At 41.4% G+C, this 18,158-nt stretch overlaps 1 protein-coding gene across 3 annotated transcripts in view; it reads right to left on the reverse strand.

Moving 5' to 3' along the window:
* Positions 1-16,896: 16,896 nt before the first annotated feature.
* LOC136875723 (cytochrome c oxidase subunit 4 isoform 1, mitochondrial) overlaps positions 16,897-18,158 on the reverse strand; it is a 60,143-nt gene continuing 58,881 nt past the window's right edge. For all 3 annotated transcript variants that reach the window (XM_067149294.1, XM_067149293.1, XM_067149295.1), the window contains exon 4: positions 16,897-17,355. In XM_067149294.1, the coding sequence (XP_067005395.1) occupies positions 17,222-17,355 (134 nt within the window). In that variant the 3' untranslated portion in view covers positions 16,897-17,221. The remainder of the gene's footprint in view (positions 17,356-18,158) is intronic.

Consider the following 18,158-nt stretch of genomic DNA (forward strand, 5'->3'; position numbering starts at 1 on the left):
AACATAGGGAAACCACAGAAAAACATTTTCAAGGCTGCCAAACGTGGGGTCTGAATCCAGTCTCCCAAATGCAAGCCGACAGCTATGTGACCCAAACCGTGCAGCCACTTGCTCGGTACAGTATTACTGGTCCTTTATGTTTTCTTATGAATAAATGATATGGGTAGAGCAATAAGGCTTTTTGCAGATGATGTTATACTGTATAGAGTAATAAATGTTACACAAGATTGTGAGAGACTGCAAGCAGATCTCAACTATGTTGTGAGATGGTCAGCAGGCAATGGTATGATGATAAATGGGGTAATAATTCAGGTTGCGATTTTCACATAGAAGAGAAGTCCTCCGTTTTAATTACGGTCGTGTTGATGGTGTGAAAGTTCCTTATGGAGATCACTGTGAGTTTCTCTCTCTTTCTTATCCATGTACGCTTCACAGGGAATGGCAGCATGTCATCAGTCGTTGCAGAATTTCTGCCATACTCATATCCTGTGCTAGATGCATCGCTTGATGTAGAGACCTCCCAACCAGCTCCATCTGTCTCAATCCACCTTGCTGGAGCTCTTCCTGGGATCCTTGTTCCTTGCACTTTGCCCTCTATGATCAGCTTTACCATAGCTCCGGTCCTTGATATGTCAAACTATCCCAAATAAGCCTGGCTAAACTTCATGAGCCTGTTCTTGATGTTGTGCTCTTCCAGGATAGAAGCATTCATCCAGTGCTCGGTTCAGGATACTCTTAGAACTCTGCGGTACACCTACATTTCCATTGCTTCTCTCTTCCTTCTGTCAGCTTGATCAATTGTCCAGGTTTTAGTTGCATATGTGGCAAAGTGGAAAACCAGTACATTTACCAGCCTGAATTTGGTGTTGTTAGTGATGGGTCCGTCTTTCCAGAGCTCAATCATCTTTGCAGTCACATTGCGGTCTCTCCTGATCTCATCTGAGCAGCCCCTATTGGCCACGCACCACATGCCGCAATGAGAGGTTAACTTTATGGACACAACAATGAATTGCGAATTTATACCAGCCACAAATTAAGAATGTGTCAGTTTTAACATATCTTCATGTGCCGTCCTGACAATGTCCAACAGCATTTCAGCACGTTTTTAACAAACACTACGGGAACATATTATTTTATTTACATTGGTTGATGTGGAAACACCATCTAGCAGTTCTGCGTCAGCTGGTGGTTATTTACAGTGGCGCCCTGTGGCTTGCATACTGCTAACACCACTGAGGTAGATTTGGTGACTGATGATCTGACTACAGAATCAACATTTACCAGTTCCCATTTTGTAATTGAAATTGTGATGATTAGCAGTGATGGAACCAACAATTCTATGAATATTAATGCAAGAAAGAGTCCGGATAATGAGCATATGTGGCAAAGTGGAAAACCAGAACATTTACCAGCCTGAATTTGGTGGTGTTAGTGATGGGTCCGTTTTTCCAGAGCTCAATCATCTTTGCAGTCACATTGCGGTGTCTCCTGATTTCATCTGAGCAGCCCCTATTGGCCACGCACCACATGCCGCAACGAGATGCTAAGAATTTATGTCTAATTTATTTTTCAAATTTTACACATAGTTCATCCCGAATTTTAATGTCAACTGTGTGTTTGTACATTTGTTTAGCTATTACATGTATTATATTAAGGCTGAAGATGGCCAGCCAAGGCCGAAACTAGCCCCTAGTTTAGTTACGTAATTCAAATATATGGAAAAAGTGGACCATTACGACATTAATTTAATAATTATTATTGTAATTCAACAAGTTAACTGCTTGATTTTGCACACTGTTGTAGTGTTATGCGACTCCCTGTTCACTGAATTTCTGAAAATAGTATTTAAAACTTATCAGGCATCCGATGATAATAGCTAGCCTCTAAATTGTGACGGAGTTTCATCACAGGTGACAACACAGATATTTAATATGCAAGATTTAAGTACAACAAGCATCTGCCAGATAGATATATACCGTAGTGATGGCCAGTCTGAGACGAGGTCTCGAGATTTCTCGAGACTAGTGCAGGCACTATTTCTCGCGAGAAATTTTGAGAGATCTCAACAGCGTTGTCTCTGCATTGTGCGGCGAGCAGCGTGTCCAAGGCCTACCAGTAGTCGGAGCTGAACGTTGAGCGTTGTCACCGCATTGTGCGGCGAGCAGCGTGTCCAAGGCCTACAGGTAGTCGGAGCCGAACGTTGTTTGTGCCGAGTGTGCGAATAGCCAACCACGGGCCTTCTCAATTTTGTAAATGTGTGTCAACAAGCGACTAGGGCGTTCATTTCTACCAGGTCTATTTTGACGCAGTATAACAATTATTCTGGCATTGTATGCATTGGTAGGTACACGAATGAGTGGTTTAAGTACAGAACCTGACGGCTACTGTAGGTACACGTACCAGGATACTAGCGGCGTGTGTAATAAAAATGCTTCAGTTTGCTCCAATTCTTTCGACAGGTAGGTGTACATCGTTATCAGACCCCACATTCAATAACATATGACCGCTGCTTCTGTTTACCCATATTTTGGTGACGAAGGAAATAAAATCTTACAATGTTATGGAGTATTTGTGGTATTATTAGGTACTTCGATATATGACGGTGCAATGTGAAATTGTGTCTAGTTGTACGCAACGACTTGAAAGACTATGTCCGAAACGCAACGTAAGTCGTGGATGTTGGTTATTTTGAAGAGATGTAACATAGCACTGCCTGCTGTGTTGCTTATTCGAAAGAAGTAATATACGTCAGCAGAAATACTTCTGGGATGATCCGACACTAAAAAACACATAATATAAATGAAGAGGAATAGTCACAGAACACCTCTGGCCTGGTCTGAATCATAAGAAGCTACCCTGCAGACAATGATTGTGAGGCATCCAAGTAGGTTTACATCCTACTAACAGTTATTAACGAATTATACGGGTTATTCAGCTAAGTCCACCTGACATAACTCGTGAACAGCTTAAGATACTGGCATTCTGTCTTCACTTTCGTTAATGGTATTAAGGAGCTCATAGTTCAACATGCAGTGCTTTCGTAGGCTTTTGACAAAATTTATCGTCACACACGTTACCATATGAGAACTGCTGACAATAACTATCAAGCTTACACTTGTAGTTACTGGGACATCGCACAGCTTGCAGCACACGAGAATTGGTCTCGAGGGCGTTGCCCATCACCTCTGCTGAAAGAATTGGAGCTAAGTCAGTCATTTTAGATTACACGTTCCACTCATGTGTAATGGTGGTTGCATATGTAGCAAAGCACATCCTCCCCTTCTCAGGTTCGAATAATGCACGCCTCTAGTATCCAAGTAGGTGTACATCCTATCTACAGTTATTCACAAATTATGCATGGTTATTCAGCTAAGATGTCCACTACAAATAAGTCGTGAACAGTGATACTGACATTCTGTTTTCGCTTTCGTTAATGGTTTAAGGGGTTCATGGTTGAACATGCAGTACTTTTCCAGGCTTTTTACAAAATGTACTGGCTCACACATTTTCATATGAGAACGTTATTTCACGCAATACTGCCAATGATATACTATCAAGTTTACAGTCGTAGTTACAGGTACGTCGCACAGCTTGCACTACAGGAGGTTCGGTCTTGAGATTCTCGAGATCTGCAACATCAGTCTCAAGCGAGAGCGTTGCCCATCATTAATATACAGTATGCCTTCAAATAAATAACTTAACTGATGTTATTTCCGGTAAACATGATTGGATTGTTGACGAGTATTAGATAATTTAAACCCCGAGCAACCACAAGCTACAGTTTACGCACCTTACCTCTGTATTATTAGAGATTTTTCTAAAGGACCTCTGAAAATACGATGGTGAAAATTTTAAGTCATTACATGAAAATGCACAGCATCTTTCCATTCATTCGACCTGGTCAGGAATGGTATGAATTGACGCTCCCATCTAGTGGCAAAGATGGGAGCTGTGCTGGCTGCCGAAGCCCGTCGCACTCTTCTGGGGCAATGATTAATGACTGAAAGATGAAATGATATTGGAGAGCGTTGCTGGAATGAAAGACAGGGAAAACTAGAGTACCCGGAGGAAAACCTGTCCCACCTCCGCTTTGTCCAGCACAAATCTCACTAAAATTTGAACCGCGAAACCCACTGGTGAGAGCCTTGGCATGCTGCCTCCTGGGCTACGGTGGCTCTGTAAATTCATTACATACAGTACCAAAATATTTGAGGTTGTAGGCCTTACACTATTTTATACAATCAAAATACATAAACAGCAATGAACATAAATAACATTTCTTACAATGTAAATTGAAAATAACATTTAAAACACATTTGGGTGTTTATTGGGCTCTTAGATAAAATATGATAAATCTGAAAAAATAATATTTTAGGTGGGGAAATATTTTGACCATGGGCAACTTTGGGGGTTCTGTGGAGGGAGATTTTGACATTTAACTTCCTTTATTTTCTGTTCAGTTTGATCTAAAGGGACAAAAATACGACAAAGCTGTAAAAAAAAAAAAAAAAATCTGGAATATTTTGGAGAGGTTCTAGGGTTATTTTTGGTTGTATCATATGATACGTCCAAGAATATACCAAGTTTTAACATTTACACCATCATATAGAAGACTCAATAATTACAAACATAAAATGCAGAATGTATCATGAATCATACAGGTCACCACAAGTTACACTAATTGTCTGAGCCAGAAAAAAGACAAAACTCATGACATATCATACTGTATATACGATACATAGTCTCTCTAGTCCAGTGGCATTCAAAGTGTGGTACGCAGGGTCCTCTCAAGGGATACGCCAATTTATCATAGCTTATAACTCCAGCTCCGTTCATGCAACGTTAGTACAATAGGTCACCACTTGCATCACCAATATCTTTGGGCAGTATAACTGTCATATGTTAATTTCTCGTAGGCGACGTGATTGTAGGGTGCACAAGACTGCCAACCTGTCTACTTAGAAACTAAGACAAGTGCAATGACACTTTTTCTTGCCAGCCTCTCGAAGGGAGTGTGTTCTATTGACAGGCTACCAATACTGAGATTTGCCTGGATCTAAAGAAAAATTAATCTACATTAACACGTTTTTCTTTCTGGTTGGTGGGCCCTGGACCAACCAAGATGACACTTTTCTTGCTGTACGATAGGACATTCTATGTGGCCTGGTGGTGGAAAGCTTAATTATGAATGCCCCATAGGAGACTACTGGCAAAAATGAGTGCAATTGGACTAGACAAAAGAGTGACTGAATGGGTTGCTATATTTCTAGAAAATAGATCTCAGAGAGTTAGAGTAGGTGAAGCTTTGTCTGACCCTGTAATAGTTGAGAGGGGAGTTCCTCAGGGCAGTGTTATCGGACCTTTATGTTTTCTTATATATATATAAATGATATGAGTAAAGGAGTGGAATCGGATGTAAGGCTTTTTGCGGATGATGTTATTCTCTATAGAGTGATAAATAAGTTACAAGATTGTGAGCAACTGCAACGTGACCTCGAAAATATTGTGAGATGGACAGCAGACAATGGTATGTTGATAAACGGGGCTAAAAGTCAGGTTGTGAGTTTCACAAATAGGAAAAGTCCTCTCAGTTTTAATTACTGCGTTGATGGGGTGAAAGTTCCTTTCGGGGATCATTGTAAGTATCTAGGTGTTAATATAAGGAAAGATCTTCACTGGGGTAATCACATAAATGGGATTGTAAATAAAGGGTACCGATCTCTGCACATGGTTATGAGGGTGTTTAGGGGTTGTAGTAAGGATGTAAAGGAGAGTGCATATAAGTCTCTGGTAAGACCCCAACTAGAGTATGGTTCCAGTGTATGGGACCCTCACCAGGATTACCTGATTCAAGAACTGGAAAAAATCCAAAGAAAAGCAGCTCGATTTGTTCTGGGTGATTTCCGACAAAAGAGTAGCGTTACAAAAATGTTGCAATGTTTGGGTTGGGAAGAATTGAGAGAAAGAAGACGAGCTGCTCGACTAAGTGGTATGTTCCGAGCTGTCAGCGGAGAGATGGCGTGGAATGACATTAGTAGACGAATAGGTTTGAATGGCGTCTATAAAAGTAGGAAAGATCACAATATGAAGATAAAGTTGGAATTCAAGAGGACAAACTGGGGCAAATATTCATTTATAGGAAGGGGAGTTAGGGATTGGAATAACTTACCAAGGGAGATGTTCAATAAATTTCCAATTTCTTTGAAATCATTTCGGAAAAGGCTAGGAAAGCAACAGATAGGGAATCTGCCACCTGGGCGACTGCCCTAAATGCAGATCAGTATTGATTGAAAAAACCTGCTGACTTGTTCTTGGTAGATAGCACCTCCAGATCTAGACAGACTGTTTTGAAATCCACTAATTCACTTGTTTTTTCAGTAGCAGTGTATACTGTACGATAGTATACATTGCATTAATAATACTTGTGTGCGCGTTTATATAGCTGCTTGGCAATGAAAACCTCGTAATTCCACTCACGAGAAAACTACATTTCTCCATCTGTCTTGTAAAGGTTTACCGTGTTGCCTGAGAAAGGAACAGAAGACTCCAATGATCGAATAATTGGGTTATCATTAAGCAATGAAAATGCCAGGAACAGTTCTCTGGCCATTGCTGACCGCTCACTTATGGAATTATTCTGTAAACTTTACTCCAAAGGAGTTACGAGGTTTTCTTTGGCCAGCAATGATTATACAATACATTGTCAGTATTGGGAAACAGGGTAGTGTAGCGGCTTAGCTGCTTGCCTGTCATCCCAGCAACTGTGGTTTAACACGTCATCACACGCTCCCGCGGCTGAACGATAATCCGAATATCTTCCTTTGTTGTCTCCAAGAATGGGCGGGCAGTCAGGTATTCCTCCCCCCACATCTATGTATTACGACCGTAGCCTAATCCAGTTCATCGCTGTCTCCTCTCTACGTCAGTTCACATTTTGTGTTGGTGTCACGTTGTGTGAGCAGATTGCTAACGTGCGTGCTATCGCGTACAAATATTAGTGAGCATATTGCTAACGGGCGAGTTCTCGCGTATATTTAATATGATACAGTTGCAATATTTCTGTTTTATTGTTTGCGCCATTACCTGGAAACGGATCCGTACGACGTACAACAAGCTACAGTGAGAGATTTAGTGGACAGTGTTCCAGAATGTCATTCAAGTAAATTAGGTGAAGATACTTCTGGTTATAGTGACGTTGATGAAACAGATATTTTAGAGCATGTTAATAGTGACTCAGAAGAGAATGTTGCAGAAGAAATAATACAACCGTGTGAGGTTGGTAATGAACAACACACCCCACCGCCCAACGAAGAGGCACTGAACCTTTCAGTAGGCGCTCAGCAAGAACCTGAACGTCGTGAGCCTGTTCTTAAAGTGAGACAGCAACAACCACATGAGAGGCCCCTGCAACCAGGTCAATATGCTATCTGTGGTATCTGCCCTAGAAGGAAAAATAGCAGAACAATGGCTATTTGTTTCGCATGTGATATTCCCATCTGCCGAGAACATACAGTGCCAACGTGTTCGAGATGCTCAACCCAACAGGAGGATCCAGTTGAAAATGACTAGAATGGCTGATTGTTGGACAGAAATAATATGCTTACGATGTTTCTTAAATCAATCATATTTGTTTATATTTCATATTTTACTAATTCAACTGGACTTGTGTTAATGCAACTGATGTGAAAATGCCTAAAATATAGTATGCGGCAATTTGCTAACGGGGCGTGCTTTGATGTCAGGTCACAGCCTTGGAATTGCGGCAGTTTGCTAACATAGCGTGTTCTCGTGTTGTAAACGGTTTTAAATTACTAATAATGATTTACAATCCTAAATATAATGTTTTGGTAAGTAAATTCTCTTTCTTACAATGTTGTTAACGTTTGAGGATTTGTTTCTTCATTTCAAAATCAGAGCAACAATATATAACATGGCCGTGGGGCGTGCTGTCATGCAAAAATAAGGGGGCGTGTGATGACGTGTTAATTCCAGGTATTGTTGCGATGAGATTTTCCATGCTGTCAGGAAGGACATGCAACCTTAAATCCCTGGCTACAACTCTTTCATTCCTCAGAGCATGCGGGATTAACTGTGGAAGATGATATTATTTGGCATCCACCAATAATCATTTGTTATTTCTGGTATAATAATATACCGTATTTACGTGAATAATCCCTGCACCCTAATTTTAGGAAGGATGATTTTGAAAAAATGAAATGAAATTAAATTCCTTCCAGCAAAAGAGTAATGTAGGCATAAACAAACATTTCATATCACTCCTCGATTTCTACGGGATCTTTACGCAAATATGAACATGACGGATATAGCTACTTTGCCCGACATATTTGAGATGAAAAAATGCATCATCATCATCACTGCTATAAAATATATTTGCCATGAAAATTGGCAAATAGGCCTTCTTACATGACAGGTATTTCATTAATCTGAACTTGCAGTAGGCTTGATTTGCTATAGATCAGAAGATTCTTTGTATCTTGCATGACTAGACTCCTCTCCTGAACTACTTACAAATTCGTCACACTTCAAGTCTAAAACACTTCCCATATGTGATTCTTACTTTGAAAGTAACATGACCAGTGGTGGATAATTCCTTTCATGCAATGTAAACACTTGATACAGACACACCTATGAACTCGTTTGTGTTTTGCAATAAGCCTACAACTTGCTAATTTGAAGTCGTAGAGACGTAAAACGTGACCGAATTACGTCATTTAAAATTAACTCCCAACTTGTAACTGAGAAATGCCAACCCTTGCCGCGTCACAAAATATTCTAAGACCCGTTACTGCATGCAATTAACATTTATTCACAGTTTAACCCTTTCAAATGCCACATAATAAAAAACTATTTCCAATATGTATCAAACAAGGTGCATTTACAGTATTCAAATAATGCACTTTAATAAGTGACTAGCAAACCACCTCACACAACAAAAGAAAAAAAAATAGGATTCAAAGATTAGGAGAAATCTATGCTGGCTTCCTTGTGTAAGTGCTTTATTCATTGGATTACTGTATTGTATGCATTTTAGATACCTTGTACAAATAGCTGCCTTGTACTTGCACAGAAAGTGCCCATTGTTCTTAAAACACCGTGGCTTATCGAACATTCCTATGACGAGGGGAGGGAGTAGGAAATCTTTTGCTTGCGTCTGCATTGCAACATAGTACAGCAACCCTATCTCCTTTAAAACCACAAGCCCGTTTCATCTCGGCATTAAAAAAAAAAAAAAGGCAGTTTCATCGGCATTGACAATATGGTTCGGTACGTACGAACTGATTATAATTATGAACCACGCTTTTTTGCCAACTGTCGGGATCGCCAGTGTTCGCGGATTCTGTTTCTCCGCACACTGCGGTGCTACGTGATACAGTGGCATTCCTTAAATTGTTGAATAGTAACGAATTACGATTTCACTCAATTAGCAACTATGAAACACACTGTAGATGCAGAGAAGCGAGTGAAAGTGCAGAAAGCTACCCCTGCACGTTCCGGAAGACTCATTCTATCGTGACACTGGGGAAATTTGAATTAAAATTACCCTGTAAAAATTACTTTTTTAAATGTAAAGGCAGTTTTGAATTAAAAGTCTGAATTGTTTCCAGTTCAAATATGACATATGGAGGCAGTTTTCTTCCATCTGCAGTTACACAAACCGTAACTGTACACCCAACATCGAAAGCTATGTGAACCAGGAGCATGTTGCCAACCTTGACACAAAACCCACATCCCAATTTCATGCCTCAATTCTTTTTAATATGCGGGGATTATTAATGTAAATACGATACTTGTACTTCGGGGGGGGGAGTGGCGTCCTCCCCCAGGGTCTGGTACCTTGACGTGGTGGGAAGGCTTGTGTGCCTCAGTGATCCCAAGAACGATGCCGGCAGGAGCTTCAGCTCCTGGCAGGGTCACCCTTGCCGGTAAGGTCGAGGGTGAGAGGCCATACTAAATGACAGACCTTCAGCTGTAGGCCCTGAAGGAAGAAAATCTGTCTCTCAGGGAGTAGAGAATGAGAACACCATCAGATTCTGAGATACAGCTGATGGTGTTTATTTTGGTTTACAGAGGGAACGACGATGTAAGAAAGGAGAAGAATAAGTTCCACGAAGAGCTACGGAGTGAACGACGATGTAAGAAAGGAGGATAGGTTCCATCAAGAGCTCTAGAATATGGTGGATGACACTCACGGGGAAATCACTGTATTAGAAGATCTCAACGCCAGAGTCAGAAACCAGAGGAGAGTGGCGAAGCTGTTGGCCGGCATGTTGAACACGTTAACAACAATGGTGAGAGGATTGTTGATTTCTGAGTTGGCAATAATCCCGTTGCAGTGAACACCATGTTCCCACATAAGATGATACATATGTACACGAGGGAGAAACCCAGCCGAGATGAACGCTCCATCATAGATTATGTGTTAGTGAAGAGAGATCACCCCCAGTGACAGATTGTAGAGTTTACCGTGGCTATGAAATAGGAAGTGACCACTTCCTCTTGATAACAACAATGGAAACTACAGCAAAGATAAAGAGAAAACAACCTAAGAAGAACAAGAAAGAAAAGATTAAGATGTACAAGTTAAGAGAGAACAAGGAGGTACAGGAGCAGTTCACACAGGAATTTGAGTGTCAACAGGGCAGAGGAGAGGATCAAGGGAATGGACCTGGAGGGAAAGTGGAACATGTTCAAGAAAATACTACTAGAAGCGGGAAGTAAAGTATGTTGAACAACAAAGGTGGCGGAGTACAAGAAAAGAACAAGCTGGTGGAATGATATCAAGGAAGGAAAAATGGAAGAAATACTTGAGAAGCAAGGATGCTGAGGACCATGAGATGCATAAGGAACAAAGAAAGATTAAAGATCTAGTGACAATAGCGAAAAGACTGTCTTGGGAAGAATTCGGACAAAAAACAGAGAAAAATTATAAAGAGAACCAAAAGCTGCTCAAGAGAGAACTGAAAAACATGAGAAAGGAGAAACAACACTGCATGGGCTGGGCTGCCAGAGCCCGTGGGTTTGAAGTGCTGCATGGTGGGTCTGGCTGCAAGACTCTGCCTGCTGATAACCATAGTCTTTGTCTTGTCCACATTCACCTCCATACCTTTTTCCTTCAGCTCTTCCACCCATACGTTGATGTTGTGATGTAGATTTTACTTGCTGGAGGCAACAACAATCAGGTAATCAGCCAATGCCAAGTTGGAAAATCTTACTAGCCACACGAGGTAATTTCCGACCGTCAATTTCTTGATTCTCTCATGACACAGCTTCATAATTCGGTCGAGGTACACGATGAAAAGAGGGCTAAGACTGTAGCCTTGCCAGACTCTTGTCTCGTAGTGAACTCTGCAGACCTCTCATTTCCTGTCCGCACATAATTCTGACAGTTCTTTTACAAAGAGTTTCTGGGGTGAATGAAACTCACTTTTTCAGTGAGGTTTTATACTTCAGGGATTTTCAGATAAAATCTTAGTACAGTACCGAGGGACGATTACTTTTATCAAATTACGAAATCCATGCGAGAAGCCGCGGGCAACTGCTAGTGTGTACATAAGTTCACTGCAGATCGTACAGCACACAAAATTAACATCTTTCCCATCACTGTCAACTGCAGGCTTTAATACCAACCAAATACGACTTAAGTTTAGGATCCGGTTCAGAAGTCTTGTATTGTGCGGTTTTTAGTTCGTTTGTTCCTTTTTTTTTTTTTTTTTTACTTCACAATTTTTTGCCACGGTTTCCTTTCTTTTGGAACTACAGTCCACATTCGCTTCCGATAACAGGATAGACCGAGAAGTCAAACTGAAAACCACAGCAAATTTGATCGGCTCCACTCGACCGTAATGCAACGCACTCAGCTGACACGCAGTACACTGTACACATTGAAGCAGTCAGCCCACAGAACTACTACAGCGCTGTCCTTGGCTCAACGCGCACGAATGACAGAGCGCTGGCCCAGACCGGCCCGTGCGATGACGTCACGGGCTTCATATATTCGAGCCTTTCAAAACCCATTGCAGCCTACTGCTGAAGCAGATCATGGGCTGGGCCTCTCTGCAGGACTCTGGGCAGTATCATGGTCGATAGTAAACCATTAGAGCAAGTCACCAAGTTCAAGTATGTTGGCTCAATCATCAGCTCAGATGGGAAGATTGAGGAGGAAATAACAGAAAGAATGACTAATGACTTTACATCGCACCAACATAGGCAGGTCTTATGGCGAAGATGGGATAGGAAAAGGCTAGGAGTGGGAAGGAAGCGGCCGTGGCCTTATTTAAGGAACAGCCCCAGCATTTGCCTGGTGTAAAAAGGGGAAACCACGGAAAACCATCTTCAGGGCTGTCGACAGTGGGATTCGAACCCACTATCTCTCGGATGCAAGTTCATAGCTGTGTGCCTCTAACCGCATGGCCAACTCGCCCGATGAAGGAATAGGAACAGTAGGGCGCTTGTTTAAAGCCATCCGATGGCTGCGAATCCTGGGCGCTAACAGAAAGTACCAAGAGCAGAATTCAGGCGGTAGAGATGATACACCTCCGGAAAGTAGAGGACTAAACCAGGAGGGACAGGATCCGGAATACGGCCATCCGGAAAGTATTGAATATGAAGCCACGAGAGAAAACCATGTAAGAATACCAATTGAGAGGATTTGGACCACTTGCTGGGGTATATGAGGGAGGTGAGCGTGGAAGGAAGGCTCGAGGAACACCACGGAAGACATGGGAGGAAGGGATTCGAGAAGCACTGCAAGAGAGGGGACTCTGTACGAGAGGCCGTTGCCATTACCGGAGGTAGGAGTAGATGGAGATCTCTCATATCCTCGACACCTCACGGTACAAGAGGACCGGATTAAGTATTTCGGGGGTACGAAGGTAAAACAATTGTATTTTGGAGGTACGCCAACCAAAAATGTTTAATACCACTGCTCCAGGGGGTATTTCCTGCCTCCATTTTAAGCCCAGGTATCGCCGCAGTGATAGAGAATGACCAAGAGAAATTCACCCAACCTTAAATGGCCTACGACGTAACCACGTCACTGTGGCTGAATGGTATACGTTCATGCCTGCCTGCTCGCAGGACGAAATACCCAGCGTGAGCATGTCTGGTCTACCTGTAGGCCTACGACACGCTGGTTGCCGCACAATGCGGTGACAACGCTCTTGAGAACTCTCGTGAGAAACCGTGCTTGTGGTAGTCTCAAGAAATCTTGAGACCCTGTCTCAGGCTGCCCATCACTATCTAGATGTTAACATAAGGAAATACCTTAATTGTGATAATCACAAAAACGGGATTGTAAAGAAAAGTTTCAGATCTCTTCACGTGGTTATGTGGGTATTTAGGGGTGTAGTAAGGATGTAAAGAATTTAAGATCCCAATTAGAGTATGGTTCCAGTACATGGGATCCTCTCTGGATTACTTGATTCGAGAAACGGGAAAAATCCAAAGAAAAGCAGCTCGATTTTCTCAGGGTGATTTCTGACTAAAGAGTAGTGTTACCAAAATGTTGCAAAGTTTGTGCTGGGTAGTCTCGGTAGTAAGCAGACGACCTACTCGACTAAGTGGTATGCTGATATAGATGTTGATTCCCATAGGGAACCTGAATGATTTATTTTGTCCCGAATGAGTAAATTTATAATACCAATAAAAGTGTCTTAGAAGTGAAGCTTCCACGGTGTGAAGAATTATTTAATTTAATTTCCGGGTTGAACCGTGTTGTACTTGTACGCATATCACATACAGTTTGCCGACGTTTCGAATACATTGCAGTATTCTTTGTCAAGGCGACTGAAATACCCCTACTCGATCCGAGGTAATCAGTCTCCCAGGCAGAAATTACACTACTAGAGTGGCCTTGATCTTGGCCTTTTATATCCTAGCCTTTCTGGCTGACGTAAGCCCTGGCTGTCTCGCGAGGCTTCTGGAAAGTATATGTCACAGCCAGGTAGTGGGGGCTTGCCCGCGCTGTTATGTAATGGGGTTGCGGCCCGTGTGTTTATGTTGTGGTCTGTATGTCTTAAACTATGGATGATAGGCATCCAAGAATTACTGATTTTGTATCCTCCTTCTAAATTTATGTTGTTCGGATGTTTCTTGATTTCGATAGCCTCGCGGATTTTCCTTTCCAGATTCCAAGGGATAGCTGCTAGGATCTTGGTCTTGTCAAATGATATTCCGTGCCTAGTTTCGTAGGAATGCTTGGCTACTGCTGAAATATCTGTGTTTTGGTTCTTGGTGTGACGGATATGTTCTTTTAGGCGGGTGCTGAGTCGCGCAGTATACAGGAAACCCACTCACACAGACAGGTACCTACACGCCTCGTCCCATCACCACCCATCACAAAAGCAGGCTGTCCTAACATCACTAGTGAACAGGGCCATAGCTATATCTGACGCAGAGCACCTCGAGGAAGAAAAAGAACACCTCACGGAAACCCTTAGGAAAAATGGCTACCCGCTCAATAACATCCGACGAGTCCTTAAAAAATCAGAAGAGAACAAAGAAAAGGCCGCCGCAGGAGAAAACAACGGGAAAGAAGAACTGACCTGCCAGAAAACAGCGATACTGCCATACATTAAAAACACTACAGACAGGATCGGCAAGATACTGGACAAATACAACATAAAAACTATCTATAAACCTCACCGTAAGCTAGCCCGTTATCTACCACCAGTAAAAGACACAATAGAATTACAGGCCCCTGGAGTGTATCACATTGAATGTAGCTGCGGAGCTTGTTATGTAGGCGAGACAAAACGTCTGATCACCACCCGCCTAAAAGAACATATCCGTCACACCAAGAACCAAAACACAGATATTTCAGCAGTAGCCAAGCATTCCTATGAAACTAGGCACGGAATATCATTTGACAAGACCAAGATCCTAGCAGCTATCCCTTGGAATCTGGAAAGGAAAATCCACGAAGCTATCAAAATCAAGAAACATCCGAACAACATAAATTTAGAAGAATGATACAAAATCAGTAATTCTTGGATGCCTATCATTCATAGTTTAAGACATACAGACCACAACATAAACACACGGACCGCAACCCCATTACATAACAGCGCGGGCAAGCCCCCACTACCTGGCTGTGACATACTTTTCAGAAGCCTCGCGAGACAGCCAGGGCTTAAGTCAGCCAGAAAGGCTAGGATATAAAAGGCCAAGATCAAGGCCACTCTAGTAGTGTAATTTCTGCCTGGGAGACTGATTACCTCGGATCGAGTAGGGGTATTTCAGTCGCCTTGATAAAGAATACTGAAATGTATTCGAAACGTCAGCGAACTGTACGTGATATGCGTACAAGTACAACACGGTTCAACCCGGAAATTAAAATAAATAACCAATAAAAGTGGTCGCCGGCCCCGCGGTGTAAAGGTAGCGTGCCTGCCTCTTACCCGGAGGCCATGGATTCGAGGTCCACTCAGCCTACGTGATTACAATTGAGGAGCTATCTGAGATGGGAATAATGGCGTAGAGGACAAGTCGTGCTGACCACATGACACCTTGTATGCAGGCCTTCGGGATGAGCAGCGGTCGCTTGGTAAGCCATGGCCTTCGGGGCTTTTGCGCCAGGGGGGAATATAGTTGGTCCGGTATTGGACATTACAAATTTTTACAGCTAACTCACTCCTACATTTTAGGTTCCCTATGGGAATCAACATCTATATCATCTGATGGCCATGCAGACATCAATTTTTGAAAATGAGACAGTCTTGCATAGTGCATTGGCACTGCCGGTGGCTCCAGTGGCCACCATGGTATGCACTAGCCATGCATCTTGGTAGGTGTACTATTTACCAACTGATGAGCCCAAATTAGCACGAGGCGAAACGCTGGCAACCAGGAATGAGTTAGCAGAAAAAATTTATAATTTCCAATAACGGACCAACTATATTGGCATTATAAGCGGTATGTTCCAAGCTGTCAGTGGAGAGATGGCATGAAATGACATTAGTAGAGAAGTCTGAATGATGTTTTTAAAAGTAGGAAGGATCCCAATATGAATATAAGGTTGGAATTCAAGAGGACAAACTGGGGCACATATTCGTTTATACCAAGAGGAGTTGGTGACTGGAATAATTTTTCAAGGGAGATGTTCAATACATTTCCAAATTCTGTGAAATTATTTATGAAAAGACTAAGTAAAGAACAGATAGGAAATCTGCCACCTTGGCGACTACCCTAACTGCAGATCAGTGATGACTGATTGAAGTATTTATCCAGCCAGAGCTGGTCTGAAATACTTATATCTGCATTTCACAGACTCTTTCCATTCTCCGACAATGCCAGTCTTTTCTCATGCATATAACATATAAATTGTGAAACTCTGCCAAACTCAAAATGCTTTTGTTATAGAGGGCTAGTAAAATTCTTTTGATACTCTTACCCCTTCTCTGTCTGGTCATCCAAGTAGTAACAGGCACTAATTACATTCAGCATACACAATGAGGAAAAACTGAAGAACATTCAGAGCTACAAAGGTGTAGTAAAGAAAAAATGTTGAAACTGTGCAGTGCCAGTTACGGAAGGACCTTATAAAGACAGCACGACTTGTAAGTTACTCTAATGCCCACTCAAAATTTTAGATGAAAAACATACTTTAGTACAATGGAAATAAGGTAAATTAAAGCTAACTCATAACATACTCTGAAAATATGATCTTATGATTTTCCCGATTCTGTACTTGCCTTAAATTCATAACAATCTTTTGATATGGAGAGAACTGTAAAATAGAGTTTTCATGATACACAGAATATTCAATAATGTATTATTTATGTTTTCAGAGAACTGTATAGATTTATCAAGTGATTATTTCCATCCAATCACAACAATATGACCTTAACTTGCACACACACACAAAGCACAGAGAAATTTATAACATACAATACTTTTATTGCTTAACTATTAAGGTATTCACAGCGCCATCATAAGTTACAATGCACATTCAACACAAATGCATACAGGAACAGAAAATTTCAATCCAAATGGTGGGTGTTGAAGTAACCATCCTTAAAACAGAGGCACTAATTACAGGGAAGTGCAATTTGAATCCAGGCACCAATATTGTTTGACGCACAACACAGAATTGTCATGACCTCTCATACATAACCATAAATTACTGTACAAGTAAGATGGGTCAACCAAGTCCCTTTATTTTAATGCTATCTAACTCAAAACTATAACTTTAAAATAGTGTTTATTTCCATTTTCCTTGTTCATAGTCCCACTTCGAAGTGAGACCGTCAACTGGATTGACTCTAAGGTCGATCATTCTCTTAAGTTGTGCTTCCTTGCGGTCTTCATCAAAAGATTCTGGAAGATCTCTATATACTGCAAAAGAGGAAAAACACATTGATAAACTTCAAATCTCATATTAATTTTTTTTTACTAAACACTGCATAAATAGGCTATTAAAACCAGTTTTTTAACAGACACCTCCATTAACTGCATAAGAATAAGAATAAGAATTACAAGTTATGAATTTCTAATATTTTGAATATTAACCTCTTCAGTAACATGCCCGAGAAATTCTTGGGTGGCGCACGCTTGCCCATAACGTCACTGCCCGAGAAATTCTCGTTTAGCTGCAGTGATCATTTTGCGATCACCCAATAATTTCTCGGGTACTGTAATCTCTTTGGAAAATATTTTCCAGCATTCTCAACAGATGGTGGGAGGGTTTTTAGCTGTATTCATGAAGTCTCAGGCCTAAAATATGCCTTATCTTCTCTACTTTACATGTACAATTTCTGGCCAACTGATTGAGGTAAACAGAAATGGCAAGCACAAAATGGAAGAGATGTTTTGTCTGAAGACAAGATAAGGAACTACACTGAAGGTGAATCTCTAAGTAATATTAGTATTTCTGATAGTAGTGATAATGATTCTACTGATTGTTGTGATGACTCTATTCATTCTTCAGATGAATACCTTCTTAGTACTTGTAGTGAAAGTGAAGATATTAGTCAGAAGCTAAGGTGATGGTAGGAAATGTTGAATATACATTTGTGTGGAAAAAATTTAAGCCTGGGGATAGTGTGCGACATAGTATAATTCCATTTACGGATTATTACAAGAGGTGAGTGCAACTGACTGTTTCGAACGGTTTCTAACGGAAGAAGTTAGAAATTTGA

Source organism: Anabrus simplex, chromosome 6, assembly GCF_040414725.1.
Source record: "Anabrus simplex isolate iqAnaSimp1 chromosome 6, ASM4041472v1, whole genome shotgun sequence".
Classification (NCBI taxonomy): domain Eukaryota; kingdom Metazoa; phylum Arthropoda; class Insecta; order Orthoptera; family Tettigoniidae; genus Anabrus; species Anabrus simplex.